General features: G+C 37.4%; 2 protein-coding genes across 2 annotated transcripts; one reads left to right on the forward strand and one right to left on the reverse strand.

Moving 5' to 3' along the window:
• Positions 1–645: 645 nt before the first annotated feature.
• On the forward strand, positions 646–6,706 carry csnk2b (casein kinase 2, beta polypeptide). The gene is made up of 7 exons (XM_084423690.1): positions 646–759; positions 1,331–1,411; positions 3,226–3,328; positions 4,301–4,416; positions 4,505–4,580; positions 5,285–5,474; positions 5,593–6,706. The coding sequence occupies exons 2-7, from the start codon at positions 1,340–1,342 to the stop codon at positions 5,681–5,683; spliced, it is 648 nt and encodes a 215-aa protein (XP_084279816.1). The 5' UTR covers positions 646–759; positions 1,331–1,339; the 3' UTR covers positions 5,684–6,706.
• A 173-nt stretch (positions 6,707–6,879) lies between these two features.
• Positions 6,880–17,864, reverse strand: pdia8 (protein disulfide isomerase family A, member 8). Its single transcript, XM_084423689.1, has 13 exons — positions 17,557–17,864; positions 17,107–17,185; positions 16,246–16,363; positions 16,041–16,148; positions 15,142–15,271; positions 13,147–13,260; positions 12,934–13,059; positions 11,303–11,485; positions 8,688–8,796; positions 8,477–8,605; positions 8,302–8,381; positions 8,158–8,215; positions 6,880–8,053 (listed from the first exon to the last, which is right to left on the reverse strand). The coding sequence occupies exons 1-13, from the start codon at positions 17,715–17,717 to the stop codon at positions 7,964–7,966; spliced, it is 1,485 nt and encodes a 494-aa protein (XP_084279815.1). The 5' UTR covers positions 17,718–17,864; the 3' UTR covers positions 6,880–7,963.
• Between the last annotated feature and the right edge of the window lie 129 nt (positions 17,865–17,993).

The raw sequence follows: 17,993 nt of genomic DNA on the forward strand, positions 1-17,993 counted from the left end.
TGTCCTAGCATCTATGGCTTATTATTGGAACCTTGATATACACACATGTATGTATATTGGTATGCATCTGAGTTTGTCTACCCCAACTTACATTCCCACACACAGTTGTTGCCATTTTTAAGTTCAAGGGAGCAATGTACAAGCAGAGAAGTGTCTTATTATAATAAAAAGTATACAGAGAAAAAATTAAATAAAAATCTTTTGTTTAAATGGAAGATCTGTGGTTTGACTTCATTTCACCAACATAGTGTCATTAAGAGTCTTAAAAAAAGGGGGATTAAAGTAATTTTTCTTTCTTTTTGCTTACCATGTCCATTGTCATTTCATTGATTTACTATATATATTTATATATATATATATATGTATATTTATATATATTTACACCTAAATTAAAATGAACACATTTTTCTATAAACTAAATGCATTGAGTAAATGCTTTGCCGCATTCCAGGAGGATTAAGGAGAATTAAAAATATATTTGCATATCTTAACATACATTTTAAATGCCAGTTTTGCAATATTATTCGATTACGTCAATATTTGATTATAGTAATATATCAAATGAATGCTTGGTTTATTCTAAAATTCAAAACATTGAATGTGGAAAAACTCAGATTATAAAGACTACAATTTCCTACTAGATCAGGATTGAGAGAGCGGAAGTGACCCGCCTCATGATCACGTGCCGTAGAGCAGAAGCCTCCAATCAGCGTGCAGTTGTATCGCTGCGGCTAACATCGACCCCGGGAGATCCTTGAGGTAACACGAATAAGCGCTTTAATCAATGTAATGGACAGAAATATGTAGTAGTTTCGATATTTGTGTGGTTTTCAGTTATTCATGCGATTTCGTTGCTAGTTTTATGTGTTAGGACAATATTTATTTGACAAATGTTTAGGGGCAGTCGGCAAATTTGCTGCGGCCTAGTTTTAAGTGTTAGCTAGCAGCGGCATGCTAAACTCATCTTGCGTTAGCTGAGTACACAAACTACAAAATGGACATTTGACAAGATACAAACGCGTCATTTTAACGCACCAATGTTTTTAGACTGCGGATTAAAAAAAAAAAGTCCATATGTATTTTATTGACTCGGCGATAACACTAAAAACCTAAGCATACGCTATGTTAGCGTGCGTCAGGCCAGTCCAGTCAATTGTTTACGTGAAAACAGTCAATTTGCTATAAACCTGTACTTGCGCTAAACATATTAACGCAGCATTAGAACTCATTTTTATTGTATATCATCATTAGAAAATGACCCTTTTTAGGCAGTAATAGTCTTTGTATCTGTTATTTTATTCGCTTAATGTTGCTCTCATCTCATCTACAGTTTCCCAACATGAGTAGCTCAGAGGAAGTGTCGTGGATTTCTTGGTTTTGTGGTCTACGGGGAAACGAGTTCTTCTGTGAGGTTTGTATTAGTGTCTTATTTTGTATAATAGCTATTAAAAGGAATACCAGGGAGCGTAAATATTGATTAGAAATAAGCTACAGGGTTGAAATCTTATCAGACACGAGCACCGCCCTCTTGAGATGACAATGGAAGTTGTAATAATGTGTGTAGAAATAAAATAATTTAAAGGACTAAGTACAAGCTTTCCCAGACCCCAACCTCCAATTAAAAAGGCATCTTTATAAATGCCCGATTTATACACTGAAAAATAAATAGTATACATCTGAAATTGCTTTCTGTCAAGTTACATTATTATATTTTATTCCTACTCTGTATTTCTGTATTTAAGTTTAATCTAATGTATTTAAATTAATCTGTTTTTGTTTAATCTAAGGTTAATAAATAATATTTTATTATAATCAATTTATCTAGTTTACTTATTTTAATCTTTTACTTTATTTATTATAGTTTTTCTCTAGACTTTCCACAGACCCCCTGTCACTAGGGGTTTTCGCACTGGAGGAGCGTTTTCGTTGTTCCTGTAACTATTAGCGGGAGTACTCGGTTTTTTGGTGTGTTTGCACTGCAGAAACTGGAAATGATTTTAGTTCTAGGACACCTTTTTGGGGGACTAAATTATCTTCTACTTCAGAGTAGGTTCTAACCCCGCACAATAGGAACTATTGTAAGTGTACGTTGATCGGCCGACCGCATGTCATACGAAACACCGGACCCGCCAATTTAAAAAAGCCATGTGAACACAGTTTACATACTTACTCTACAAACTAACTCCACGATTCACGAACGTGGAAAACAGCGATAGATGGACCGAGATGCAAGGTGTCAGAAGAAAAATAGCTTTCAACAAATTAGTTATTGACCTGTGTGGTGAGTTTGTAAATAGAATTTAAATAGACAAAACGAAAAAAACTGAAAAAAATCACGAACAAAAGAAACTAACACTTTAAAGTTGAAAAATGAACTATAATACATATATACAAGAATTTATTGTGACATTTGGTTGCACAGTTTTCAGGACACTTCATGCATGCACACATACACATGCACACACCACATGCTAAGATATGTGAAAGAGTAACGGCCATCCGCCTGCCAAGTTTAATTCAAAATCATCCCAATCCCCTCTTCTGCTGTCTACCACTTCTTTCTTCGTGTATTTGTTCGTTTCTTTTATTATTTTATGCAATCCGAAACACTCTAACCTGCCGCGCTTCGTATCTCTCTGTTCAAATCCTTTCATCCCGCTCTGCCAGAAAGCTGCGTTCATTTGTTGACGGAAAGCATGAAATTACCGTAATAAGCCGTATATTGCTGAAAAGTGCATGCTGTCTACTGTCAGGGGCAATTTGAATGGTTTTGATAGTGCAAACGGTTGAAGAGTTACGGTAAAATGAATACAGCTTGCTGGTTTGTGTCGGCGACGACACAGCCGGTTTTAAAGGGTTAACAGTTCTATCCAACAAAGAATTAGATAGGACTGTTAAACAGATGGTAAACTAATGAAGATGAAGAATGGGAGCACTGTGTGCTCAGGCTCTGGTGTTCTTAGCTCTGTGAAAATAAAAGCCCTGCATCAGGACGTAAAGCGAAGTTCCTACTGCTCGTGCGAACGCAACCAGGGAAACGGCCCTAGGGGAAAATTTAGTTCTCGGGGGACCTAAACCCCTGACATAGAAAACCCTCGTAAACTGTCTCTGAATCACTCATAAAATTAAGGTAGATGTAATCTGTCATTTTTGAGAACAATAGATGAACCTGCTATTATCTTCATATTTGTTGGAATAATGTATATCTCTCTTCACTCCATACAGGTAGATGAGGACTACATTCAGGACAAGTTTAATCTTACGGGACTCAATGAGCAAGTCCCCCATTACAGACAAGCCCTTGACATGATCCTGGATCTGGAACCTGGTCAGTGATTTAGTTTTTGACACAAACCCACTTTGGGCTCGTAATTTATAAATTCGATCTTCCAGTGAGATGTCAGCCTTCCCTCTGGTGACATATGCCGGACTTCTCCATTTAGTCCAGTTAAACTCTGCCCCCACCCCCCCTTTTTTTTTTTTTTTTTTTTTACAATTAACTGCAATTACACATTCAAATCTTCATCCATCTAATAAACAACTGTTGGATTGAAGTCACTGCCCTACATTTTTGTTACTTTTTCTCTTATTGTACGTCACAATACGGAAGAATGGATCTGTCGCTGCTTTCTTTACATTGCAACTTTTAACTTTTCGTGCAATTACATACATTACATTACTGGACTTTATGCTATACATACAACCAACCACGCACATTCAAAATTTAGTTTTAGACAAGATCTTTTAATCCAAATCCATGAATCGCTTTGATCCATGAATCTTGGACAATTACTTGTTTAATGCGCACATATAGTAATAGTCATAATTGTCTACCTAAAGCAAAAATGTTTAAAAAAAAAATCCTAACTTAGTATGTTCTGCTTGATCTGAATATGATCCAGATAAATCATGAATGCGTTTGAAATGCTTTTGTACCCTCTAAATCATACTAGAGATGACCTGCATTTCCCCATCTATTTTAGTCACCATGAAATCAAAATGGGCCCTTTTTTTTATAGTATGTTTCAGTATTTATTATAGATGATTTATCTGTGTGTTATCGTTATTTAGAATGCACAAATAATGTGTTCTCATAATCTTTAATCAAGCACGTTAACGTCAATAATTCCTCCAGCAATCTGTCATTCACATGAAACCATGGCAGCAGTTATTTCGTTTGATGAGCTGTTTCACTTGGAAATACAGCACAAGAAGAAATATAAATAATTTTTTGTCTCATGCCAACTTGAAACATTGTGATTTCCTAGTCGTGTAATGGAGGTGTTATTGTGTGTGTCAGATGAGGAGCTGGAGGATAACCCCAACCAGAGTGACCTGATTGAGCAGGCTGCTGAGATGCTCTATGGACTGATCCATGCGCGCTACATCCTCACTAACCGTGGCATTGCCCAGATGGTACCTAGTGTTATCATTTCATTAGAGGAAGACACAATTTATTTTTTCGGCTTCATATGAATGATGATGTGCTTGTTTTCTCTTGCAGCTGGAGAAGTATCAGCAGGGAGACTTTGGCTATTGTCCTCGTGTTTACTGTGAGAATCAGCCAATGCTGCCTATTGGTGGGTGACTGACCCCATTTACTTGGGATGATTGTGATTATTTTTTTTTTTTTTTTTCAGTATTAGCTGATTTCACTTGAAAGTTACACCAGCCCAGTTTTCATGCTTTAGAAGAATGTACACGGCACCATTTGAACCCCAGATACACCATACAATAAGCAGTCATGGCAACACTGCAAAAAAAGAAGCTTATATTGCCATTGTTCAACCAATAAAAAAAACAGGGAGTGTAATTAATTATAAATAAGGAAAAATCCTCAATATTGCATATTTAGATATAATTGGTGGATAAAATATAACTTAAAATGACTATAATAGTAATATTAATAGTATTGCTTAACCAAACAACAGTATTTATAATAAAAAAAAGAGAGATCAGGTCGACATCGGCCATTCAACATAAGAAACTTGTAATTATTATCGGCTGAAAAGAATCTTTATTGGTGCTTCCTTATTAAAAAGTTATGCATTTTGTTGCTTCTGAAACGTGACCTATCCTCAATCTGAATTCCTTATAGACAGAATCTGTTTTTGCCACAATATCAAGCCTTTCTTGATTCCATGTCATTTTGACATTTCTTAAGTTTGCTAAATAGCTCTATGTGGTTGTGTTGGAGCAGGTGTGTGTGCACCCCAGCGATCACATGATGTACACCACAGTGAGTGAATCTAACATCTGTCCGTCTGTGTTTGTCTCTATCCAGGGCTCTCTGACATACCTGGTGAGGCCATGGTGAAGCTCTACTGCCCTAAGTGTATGGATGTGTACACGCCAAAGTCGTCCAGGCACCATCACACCGACGGAGCCTATTTTGGCACTGGCTTCCCCCACATGCTGTTCATGGTGCATCCCGAGTACCGGCCAAAGAGGCCTGCCAACCAGTTTGTGCCCAGGTTTGTCCTACCTTTATATGGCAGCCAGTTGCTGCTTTGCCTAAATTGATTGTCTGATATCGCTAAAAATGGTTCATTTTCATCATAGTTTCTCAGTACTGTCATTCTCCTCTTGCAGGCTTTATGGTTTCAAGATTCATCCAATGGCTTACCAGCTACAGCTGCAGGCAGCCTCCAGCTTCAAGAGTCCCGTCAAAGCGATCCGCTAAGAACCTGAGCAGGGCGGGATGGGATGGGGTGGGATGGGGTGTGTTGTGTGTCCGTCAACATGGCTTCACTCTTCTCCTACAATTTTAGATTCGACTAAGACTAACATTCAAATATGGAGAGAGTGAGACTATAAAACACTCTGGGGAGAAATGAAAACCTTGCCTCTGAAATACTGTACAGAAAATGGGGTTTTCCTTGTAAAACAATTTCAGTTCTTATCTTCCACATAGAAAATAAAGGTATAATTAAAGATAGATTCCTGTAGGATGGCTCTGCTCACTCTCTGGTCCTGTTTGTTTTAGTTCACTGAAGTAAAGTAATGTTCACTTACAAGTCCATCATGAATTGATATCTCATCAGTTCATGGTGTAATGTATGGTAGACTTTGAATATAAAATATTATGGTTGATCGATCATCAAAACTGCAGTTATATCATCGTTTAATCCCCTCCTCTGTTCGACCAGATATTTGGCTTACTTTAAAATGGCTGTTGCATGAAAAAGGCAGTATATTTTGGGATTTGTTTGAGTAATGTTGCTGGGATTGTTTATGACTGTTCTTTGTTGACAGGCTGCAAGCTTTCAGTGCATGTATTAGAAAAGACCAGGAATGGGAAGACACAAACGCAAACAGGAAACTGTCTCTGTCTTAATTAGACAAGTGTTATGGTTTTGTTTTTTTACAATCAGTCCTGCACTTCTCTTCAGAACGACGCCAACCTGTTAAGTTCCTCCAGTGTCAAGATGACTTCAGAGAGTTTTTACTAGATTTACCACAGAACCATAATTAGGATGTTTTTTTCTTTTAATTTGGTATGGGCCCAGGTTTTTCTTGTTTAAAGTATTTCTTCTGGTAGAAAGGCATAAGAGTAGAATATATAAATCAGTTTTGAATGCATTGGATGTATTTTTTTTGTGAGTGATATATATTTTTTTTGATCCTGTTGAATGTTTTTTTTTTTTCTTTTACAGCTGTTGAGGAACCAGGGTTCAGAATTCACAATAAATGTCTTTTCCTATAAGCTGTGTGCGAGTCCTACATATGTGTTTATATATGTCATGTACTTACTAATACATTTCTAAAATTGTATGGCTTCCATGGAGCGCAAAAATGTATACAAGATCCTGGCTCTTTTCCATATAATATCCTGTGGTACATATTCCCAAGTCATGGACTACTTTTATGGTTTATTTTGGAACTTGATAGCCTCGGTGCTTATTCACTTTCACTTTATTGCATCAGATTATATGCCCATTTACTCACATCTGAATGGACCAGTTTTGGGTGGCAATCTCTAACCCAGAATCAAACCTGTTCTGGAGCAGGTTAGCAGTGTTTTGTAAATTACCATGACGATGAACCCTAAAAATGAAACCAGCTTCATGCAACAAGTCTCAGATTAACACATTTTGGTTTCAAACATGAAAGAAAAAGCTGGCCAAAGTCATTTTCCTTTTAATAAACACTTGAATTTCTTTTGTTCCGCATGTCCTGTTCATCAAGGAGTACCAAGCTCGCTGAACATAAAGCTCCATTTAGATGTCAAACATTCTAACCTTAAGGCATACATATAATAGAAAAAAATACTAAAGTGACCGGACAACATTTACTTTGCAAATACACACCCAAATTACATAAATCGTCAACAAATAATCATTAAACAACCAATTTTTCAACCCATTTCAACAGAATTTAGAATAGCAATTTGTCATTTGAACTAAATGAGACTGCGTCCTAGCAGAGACTTTAAGGGACTTTAGTCCTAGATTAAGAAACCCTGCATGGATTAAAGATTCCATATGATTGGCTCTCTGGCGACTCTGGAAATTACGACTATAAACATAATAATGCTCCATATGCTGATACTCCACAAACTGAGGTTTAAACCAATTACCATTCCATCTATTGCATGAAATCGGATTAGTATGAATCATGAATATAGGTCTTTTTGTAAATGTATGTTAAAACAACAGCAATAATTAATGCAGATGGACCAGTAGATGCACAGATGGAACTGAGCATCAAAACAACAAAGAACAAAACAAAGCAGTGAAGCTCATGCAACAAAGACCATAACAACAAAAACAGGACTCTAGTGTAATTAGCAATCAGCTCTATTTTCTATCACACAAAGACAATATGAATTAGAGAGAATTTTTATTTATTTGAATGTTGCCAATTAATTTGATTTGATATGCATGGCTGATCCATAGCAGAATTCCACGGAATTCTCCACTTTTTATGAACAAAAATCATACATCGATTTTCCCTTTAATGTTTACAGCTCTTCCTTGACTCCGTTTAGGACAAGAGGTTTGGACGCCTCGCGCTTCAGGAAGCTGATGAAATCCTTCACTTCACGGGCTCCCTGAAAGGTGACGACCAAAATACAAACAATTAATGTTCATAATGACAATTATATGAACATGATAGCCATATTGTACACCATAAGATGGTTGAAATAAACACTACCTCGTAACGTTTTGGCTCATTCTTCCGTCCAGCAGCGGAAAAATATATTGCAGGAAATCTGCAAAAGAATAACAAAAAATTAACAATGGATACTAAAATGAATATAAAAGATTTGAGGATGAGTGATAAGATGCGAATACATGCCCTTGCACGTCATAGCCCTGTGGGACATCATTGGCAGTAGCATCCATCTTGGCGATTACAATATTGGGATCACTGTACAGCTAAGAGTCATACGAGACCATAGAAACCAGAAAAACTGGATCAGAAGAAATTCAGAAAGAGATAGAAGTCATACACTGATGTCTGTGAAGCTCACCTGTTCTCCAAGCTCTGTAAATTTGGGCTCCAGTTTTTTACAATGGCCACACCACGGAGCATAAAACTCAATAAGCACGTCTTTCTCTTGGTCATTCACAATCTCTTCAAACGTATCCGCCACAACCACCTGCCCACAAACATCAACTTCAGTCAATGCCTGAGAAGTGATACTGTAAATGAAGACTTTTAATTACACACATCTCACTAACCTTGACCGGACCGTTGTTTTTGGCAGGCACAGGCTCTGATTTGACATAGCGCTTTAGTCGCCCAGCAAAATAGTCTTCCAGAAAACTCTCTAAAGACTTGCCATCTCGTCTGAGGAGGGTCCATATTTACAGTTAAAACCAGACATAATTAAATCACACTGACCTAGAAGGCCTATAACAAACCAAAATGCTGTAGGAGTGTTAGCACAATGTTAGCTGTGGTAGAGCTAAATGAATAATATTATATTTAAACAATATTATGATAAGTCTTATTAATATGTTAATATATTAATAAGTAATGGTATATGCTCACAAAGGCTGCATTTATTTGATCAAAGATACAGTAAAAACAGTAATATTACAATGAAAGTTTTCTATTTGAATATACACTCACCTAAAGGATTATTAGGAACACCTGTTCAATTTCTCATTAATGCAATTATCTAATTAACCAATCACATGGCAGTTGCTTCAATGCATTTAGGGGTGTGGTCCTGGTCAAGACAATCTCCTGAACTCCAAACTGAATGTCAGAATGGGAAAGAAAGGTGATTTAAGCAATTTTGAGCATGGCATGGTTGTTGGTGCCAGACGGGCCGGTCTGAGTATTTCACAATCTGCTCAGTTACTGGGATTTTCACGCACAACCATTTCTAGGGTTTACAAAGAATGGTGTGAAAAGGGAAAAACGTCCAGTATGCGGCAGTCCTGTGGGCGAAAATGCCTTGTTGATGCTAGAGGTCAGAGGAGAATGGGCCGACTGATTCAAGCTGATAGAAGAGCAACTTCGACTGAAATAACCACTTGTTACAACTGAGGTATGCAGCAAAGCATTTGTGAAGCCACAACACGCACAACCTTGAGGCGGATGGGCTACAACAGCAGAAGACCCCACCGGGTACCACTCATCTCCACTACAAATAGGAAAAAGAGGCTACAATTTGCACGAGCTCACCAAAATTGGACAGTTGAAGACTGGAAAAATGTTGCCTGGTCTGATGAGTTTCGATTTCTGTTGAGACATTCAGATGGTAGAGTCAGAATTTGGCGTAAACAGAATGAGAACATGGATCCATCATGCCTTGTTACCACTGTGCAGGCTGGTGGTGGTGGTGTAATGGTGTGGGGGATGTTTTCTTGGCACACTTTAGGCCCCTTAGTGCCAATTGGGCATCGTTTAAATGCCACGGCCTACCTGAGCATTGTTTCTGACCATGTCCATCCCTTTATGACCACCATGTACCCATCCTCTGATGGCTACTTCCAGCAGGATAATGCACCATGTCACAAAGCTCGAATCATTTCAAATTGGTTTCTTGAACATGACAATGAGTTCACTGTACTAAAATGGCCCCCACAGTCACCAGATCTCAACCCAATAGAGCATCTTTGGGATGTGGTGGAACGGGAGCTTCGTGCCCTGGATGTGCATTCCACAAATCTCCATCAATCAACTGGAAGATGCTATCCCATCAATATGGGCCAACATTTCTAAAGAATGCTTTCAGCACCTTGTTGAATCAATGCCACGTAGAATTAAGGCAGTTCTGAAGGCGAAAGGGGGTCAAACACAGTATTAGTATGGTGTTCCTAATAATCCTTTAGGTGAGTGTATTTTAAAATGTAATTTATTCCTGTGATAGCAAAGCTGAATTTTCAGCATCATTACTCCAGTCTTCAGTGTCACATGATCCTTCAGAAACGGCTGATTTTGCTGTTCAAGAAACATTTCTTATTATTATCATCAATGTAGAAAACATCTAATATTTTTAGGGAAACTTTGATAAGAAGTAGAAAGTTCAAAAGAACAGCATGCATTTAAAATAGGATTTAAAAAGAAATTATTATTTACTGTCACTTTTAATCAATTGAATGCATCCTATCCCAATGAAAGCGTTAAACTCAAACTTTTGAACAATAGTGTAATAACTTTTGAGATTAAATGTTTAACACTGATGTGTTTCTCTTATGTGAACACATTAACTCTTTCCCCACCATTGATTGAATTTTCCATTGAAACAGAATTTTCCGTCAATCCATGTTTTCACTGTTATCCAGTAGTAGGCGCTATTACACACCTTCTGAAAGAATCTCTGGATCAAAACACAGGCGAAGAAAAAGCAGAAACAAGCGATAGAAGCATTGCTTATACGCGTTGTGAACTGTATTTTCTCAGCTTAAAAAAAATACAATAAAAATTTAAAAGCAGAGGCTCTGTTCTTTCTTTTGATCAAAAATGTTGGTGCTGGCTGGCAACTTTTTTCTAAAAACGTTGCAGGGAAAAGAGTTAAAAGTTAGTGCACTGCATTTTTAAGAGAAGAGCATTTGAGAAAAAAAAACGAATGAATTGCAATTTTAATTGACTTAATAACAAAGTTATAATCATATGCAAGAAATATAATATAATTCTCTTTAAAAAAAAGTTTTTAGAAAACAACTGATGACATTTCGGAGTGATCAGATTACTCCACGCTTCGCTTTCTCGGTTGAAAATGAAATATGGTGTTTTGGGTGTTGATGCTTGACATATTACTCAACTAACGCAAATTCCTTTTAAGAACAAAAAAAGGTTCTAAAACCTTAAAACAGGATCATAATGAAGTGTTTGTACTCACGTAAACTCCTCCCGCATGGTGTATTTGTTTCCTGTTCGTGTCCTGATGGTGACAACCGGCAGCTCAGCTCCATCTGACGGACCCAGACCAAACTCATCTTCAAGCTCCTCCATAAAGTCATTACGGTTCGCCACAGAATACAACAGGCCCTGAGAACTGAACTTAGACGCCACCTTGAGCACTCTAAATGTAGTTGGGACAGAGAAGGACAGATAAGTACAACCTTAAATTCAGAAAAGTTGAGAGATTTTGTCAAATTCTCAAAAGTGCAAAGAATCTTTAAGTTTTCAATGACCAACTTAAATCTACTGTACCTGATATTTCTTTCCTTCTATTTGGGCAAAATGGTTTAAACCCCAAATAATATTTTTTAAAACCAATCATCTGTGGAAAAAAACAGGCTTTATGATGCCATCTACTGTTTATTATAGAGGATTGTAATAGACGAGAAGCTCGTTCCAGGCCAAGACTTTCCATCCCTGGAACGAGCTTCTCGTCTATTACAAGCAGTATAGATGATTGCTTTTAAAAACTATTGTTTGGGGTTTAAACCATGCTCAGGAAAAAGGGGATTGCGCATATTGAACTCAGGGACAAAAATTATAAAATGAGCGAGTACATAATGAATCCATTTTCCAAACCGTATTTTTGTCTTATCCTGAATCACTACGGTCCACCTTAATAAGTGTTTATATTCACATGAGGCACAGCCATCTTCTAACCGTATACATACTGGGAACTATATTCTCAGAAGGCTGTGTCTCATGTGACCTTGTTATCTGTACACGCTGGGACTATACAAATCACAGCATGTAAATAGGAAAATGTTGCTGTTATTTTGTCACTCACTGGGAGCAGTATGCTAGCTGGAGCCGTTTACCTCCAGTCTTTGTGCTAAGCTAGGCTAGCGGTGGGTGCGTCAGACAGAGTTACGGCACGCACGGAGATGAAAAGGGTATGTATGGACTTACCTAACTCTGGGGGATACGGTGAATAAGCTAAAGTCCCAAAAAGTCAGCGTGTTCCTTTAACAATAGCATGATGGTTTCTCATGCAATACCATCCGAGGGCTCAAAGGTCACGCACATTCAACAGAGGTCTCCTGCCTTGCCCTACACAGACTCCCTGAATCTTTTCACAATATTATGTATGGTAAATGGTGAAAGACCTAAATTATTTGCAATCATGCATTGAGAAATGTGATTTTTAAATTGTTTGACAATTCTCTCACATTTGGCACAAAGTGACCCATGAGTCTTTGGTGGATGTTCCTTTTATACCCAAACAAGATACCCTCACCTACTGTACTACCAGTTGACCTGCTAACTGTTTCAATATCCTATAGTCTTTTCACATTTATTGTGCCTCTCCCAACTTTTTTGGAGTGTGTTGCAGCCATCAAAATCAAAATTTGTTAATATTTACAAAATACAATTAATTTGACCAGTGAAAACATTGGACATTTTTTTCTTTGCACTTTTGTCAGTTAAATAAACGGTAAAGAGAATTAACGAATCACAGATTCTTAATATTATAACGTTTTACAAACTGTCCCAACTTTTCAGGATTTGTGGGTTGTACTTCATGACTTTGTAATAAACATATTCGCTCACTGATTCTGAATGACCCACCTGTTTCTCCAATAGTTGGAGCCTTTGGCATTACGAAGATAATCCAAGTCGTAGTAGGCGGTCAACAAATCCCTCTTTTTAAACGAATCCTTGTTCTCTTTGGTCAGGTGAGGACAAAGGCCAAAACTACAGAGCAAAAGCAATCAACATCTCAGCACCTGCTCTCTGTGTGTTTCTTATGTGCTAGTGTGTGGCGTATCAGTGTCTGCTCACATGTTGTCTCTGATGAAGCGCCGCAGGCCTGTGATGGACATTGATCCTGTGTGGTGCACCACACTCTCCTCAAACGTACTGCTCAGTCTGGGGGGTCGGAACAGAAGCACGGACCTGCAGACAGAGTGTTTACAGAGATTTTTAACAGTGCATAATAAAATAAAATAAAAATGTATCCTGAACAACATGCTTAACTGTCAGCTTTGGTTCAGAACAATGGTTCTCAGCTAGGTTTGCTTCAGAATCCAGATTTTACTTTGGACAAGTACCAAAATATTTTATTGAACAAAAGTGAAATAAAAATGTCTTTAACATCAAATATGAATTAAAATCAAAAGATCCAGTAATATGGAAAATTAAGATGAGTCTAAATAGATGAGTCCCTGAGGAAAGCAAAAGTTTTGAAATATATTTTGTCCTCCCAACTCATATTTGAGATGTCCCTTAAGAGGCTCCATAAACATTCATAACGCTCCATAAAAGTTGGGGTCAGTAGGATTTTTTTAATGTCTTTTTAAAATATTTTTATGCTTACTGAGGCTGCATTTATTTGAACAATATTATAACAATGTCAAACAAATGCCTTCTATTTTAATGTACTTTTAAAATGTAATTTACTCTTGTACTGGCAAAGCTGAATTTTTAGATGATCCTTCAAAAATCATTCTAATATGCAGAATTTTGGTGCTCTAGAACATTTCTTATTATCATCCATGTTGAAAACGGTTATGATGCCCAATATTTTTGTGGAAACCATGATTCTTTCGGGATTCTTTGATAAATAGAAAGTTCAAAAGAACAGCATTTATTTAATATCACATTTGATCAATTTATTACATCTGAATAAAAGTTTATCTTTAATGCAAACAAACCTAATGTACTAAGTTGTATTGTTGGGATCTGTCTAATTTAGCGAGTTTCTCCCAAATTACATTACATATATAATATAATATAATATTATATATATATATATATATATATATATATATATATATATGTAATTTGGGAGAAACTCGCTAAATTAGATTTTATATATATAAATATATATATATATACACACACACACACACACACACACACACACACACCAATACATATATATTTTTCTTTATATTTCTACCACTGTATTATATTGCATTATTTAAATGTCTGTTTCTTATATTATTGTTATATTTCATTTCTACTATGTAATTCCTACGTATGTCTGCACTATCATGTATGTCTGGACTATGTCTGCACTTTCTTCTGCACTGGAAGCTCCTGACAAATAGCCTGACTACGACAGACTTCTTACTTCCGCTCAATTTCATTTCGCTTCTGTACTCAGTCTGAGACAGCGTAATAGCTTTCCGTTTTCCTCCGGCCTGAAAACAGCCGGCCAATCAACGAACAGAGGGCGGGCTGAGAGCCGTGACGTAGACACTGATTGTACCGTGGATGCGTAGATTTACTTCACATAATCTGCAAAAGTCGTTCACAACCATGTTCACTCCGGTATTTCACTCGATGGTTTTGTTTTCGCATCATACTACATGTGTTTACAGTGGAAGTTAGATGCGGCTGAGCATGCGCATAACACACGCCATAACCAAACGTTATGTGATTGGCTTACGGGAACCAATGATTTTAAACTTCAGACAAGCGCCTCCCCGCGAGAAAGAAAACGCTTTTCAATTATGCCATGCCAGACTCTGTCTACGAAGCAAAGCGAAGTAGCAGAGTTTTGTATTACCAGGCTACCTGACAAATTCCTTGAGTGTGTAAACATACTTGCCAATAAAGCTCATTCTGATTCTAATTATGAAATTTGACATCAACAGCAAAATTGATGGGAACATAAATAAGCCTATTTATTTTGCTATTATTCACAATAATATTTGTTAGTTGATTTGCATTTATCATTGTTTTCCGACAGCTGTTTCCCCCTATTAGAGCAGACCTGTGACTCAGTTTTTGGGACACGACCCACCAGTTGAAGTTCCTCCCATTGCTTACTCGTATGTGACGCCATATTTGTTTCCAAGCTGGAGGTCTGTGGTGTGGGCTAAGCGGAAACTCTCCCTCATTAAACTGGCTCCTTTAAGAAACTCTGCGAGTTGAGAGCTGTCAGTCCCTGAGAAGAACCCTGAGAGACGGACAGAGAAAAGAAACGATGCAAGACATTAATAATAAATATGTATTATGCTCATCCATCCATCCATCCACACTCCTTTGCAAAAAAAAAAAGGGGTGCCAAGCCAAAAATGGTTATAATATTTACTGGTCTTATAATGGTCTAAACCATTTTAATCACAAATCACTGGTCAGGAAATGCACAAATGCTTTAGATAAAGTAGCTTAGCACAGAATAGCCTTCCCCAGCTTGCAGGAATGCTTTTTACAGGAAGAAGAGTCAATGTTGTTCCACTCAATGTCAACGGCTACAAACACTTTATAAATAGTTCGTTCGAGTTTAATGTGAGACAAATATTCACTATAGGGTTCAAATCTGGACTCTGACCAAGCCAAAAAATGAGTCTGATGGACTTGTTCTCAAGCCACTTCTTGGTTGTCTTTGCAACTTGGGCAGGAGCATTATCTTGTTGAAAAATAACATCTGATCATTCTTCTTTAGATAACAACTTTTCATTTGTGGTAAGCAAGCTATACTGCAATTTACTCCTTTACTCCAAAGTATTAAACGACTTTTCAATGTCCCCACACAATGACAAATCTATCCATCCATCCATCCATCCAATCATCCATCCATCCATCTACTGAATTTATGCATTTAAATGTACATAATATAAAATTTTGCTATTACATTTAGAGTGTATTACATATTTTGAATCTACACAAGATATAATACTTTTTTTTTAGAGTAAGTTCAAACAAAGCCAATAAAACGCACTTACCAACTACACTGGCATCAAAGTTGTTTATAAAGTTCTCCAGGTCATGCTCACTTTGCAGAGGCACAGAATCAGGCCCGGCCTGTTTCTTCATATAGTTCACAATTCCATCTGTTTGGAAATTATACATCCACTATGACATCCCCAGTCAATTTGCATTCATGGCACACATCATTTGAAATGATACAGGAAAACTTAAAACAAATACCAGCTGAGCGTGGACCATCGTACGATGATGATTCCTGTCCGTTCCGAAATATTTTGAGCGTTGGGTATCCAGTAACCCCATATTGCTTACAGGTCTCTGTATTAGAAGTACAGTCCACCTGAACAAAGAATGGCACAGATCCTTAAACCATCTGAAGAACATGCAATCTCTACTTATAAACATTACTATATCATATGAGGCTCCTTAATATTGGATCATAAGATCAGTTTCCATTAAAGAAATTTTGCTGGTTCAAATCAAGTTGAGCTCTATCAACACAATACAATGCTTGATCACCACAGAACAAAAATTTCAAACTCATTTTGTAAAAACTACATTTATAGTAAAGCATACAGCGTAAGCATAGCAATGTTACAGCGGTTTTAAAGATAGAAATGTGAAGTTTGCATTTTTGTTAAAATACTTCTATTTATTCTTCAACACTAAAGGTGTTAATTGAGCTGTCTAAACAGGGAGGATGATTTTATGTGTAGCTGGCTTTTGCTCTTTCTGGTATCCTTGCACACATTGTGTGAAAGTCAGTGCTTCACACAGTCATCACTCATGACAGATGTTGAGATGAAGATTTAAATAACTTTACACAAATAAGGTTAGGACACGAATCAGATTTAATGCTTGTGACTACACTTTCAAAATTGTGTGTATTTGACCATTTATCCCAGGAAAATGTCTTGCCCTACTGACTTCCATTTTAAGAGCACTGTAAACAGAAAACAGTTTTTGTTTCCACAAATTGTCAGCATAAAGCAGCCTCATTTGTATTAAACTCAGAACATTCCTGTAATGTGATCCAAGCCAAGATATCCAGATATTGTAATTTCCTTCTCCTACTGTATTCACCTTGGCTAAAGTTACTGTTCCCTTCAGTCGAGTAGCTGCACTTTCAAACTCTGGGGCGAGTTTCTTACAGTGGCCACACCTGAAAACAAAAAAGAGCAGCTAAACAATCAAAAACTGCTGGAATTTATGGAAAAATTGACAACAATGCTGCTGAATGACTAACTTGTAATAGAACAATGGATAAATGAATGGTGCTTCTTATCCCAGGACTGCGGGTTTTCCTAAAACCTTAAAATGCTTTATGAAAATGAACAAATGTTCTTGTGAGAACCGAGCTTGCATCGCAACTGTCAGCTGTATGTAGGCACCATGGACAGCTCACGCCATCACATACAGCAGCACCGTACGGCGAGTAGCAAATGCAAGCATGCATTCTTCTTATAATCATTTTACAATTAAATATTATTAATTGCATATTTGGTATGAGTAAATGAAACATTATTCTCTCACCATGGTGCATAAAACTTCACCAGCAGGGTCTCCTGCTCGGGCGCGAGGTAATCGAAGTCCGCGTCTGTGAGCTCGAGCACATCACTGCGTCCACGCGCTGACGAGCTCAACATACAAACAACTAACACACATAAAACCCCGCGCAATAGAAAATTATCCATCAAGGAAGGAATAGAGAACAATTCTCCAAATTCAGAAACCAAAACTGAACTAAAAAAAACCCGCTTTTGCCGGGTGGTTTCCACCGATATGCCTGTGCCCGTGTGAGGGGCGGGATGAAAACACAATGTGTCACTGAAGTAGATTATTGGCTAGTAATTCTCCAGCTGATGAGATGTAAAACGGTCATTGGTGAATTTCTCTGTCAATCAAAGCTCCTCCTGGGAGACTCGTACTATTGCACTATTACAGTCAGAACAAAAATAATAGTCATTTAT

Source organism: Rutilus rutilus (genome assembly GCF_951802725.1).
Source record: "Rutilus rutilus genome assembly, chromosome: 11".
Classification (NCBI taxonomy): domain Eukaryota; kingdom Metazoa; phylum Chordata; class Actinopteri; order Cypriniformes; family Leuciscidae; genus Rutilus; species Rutilus rutilus.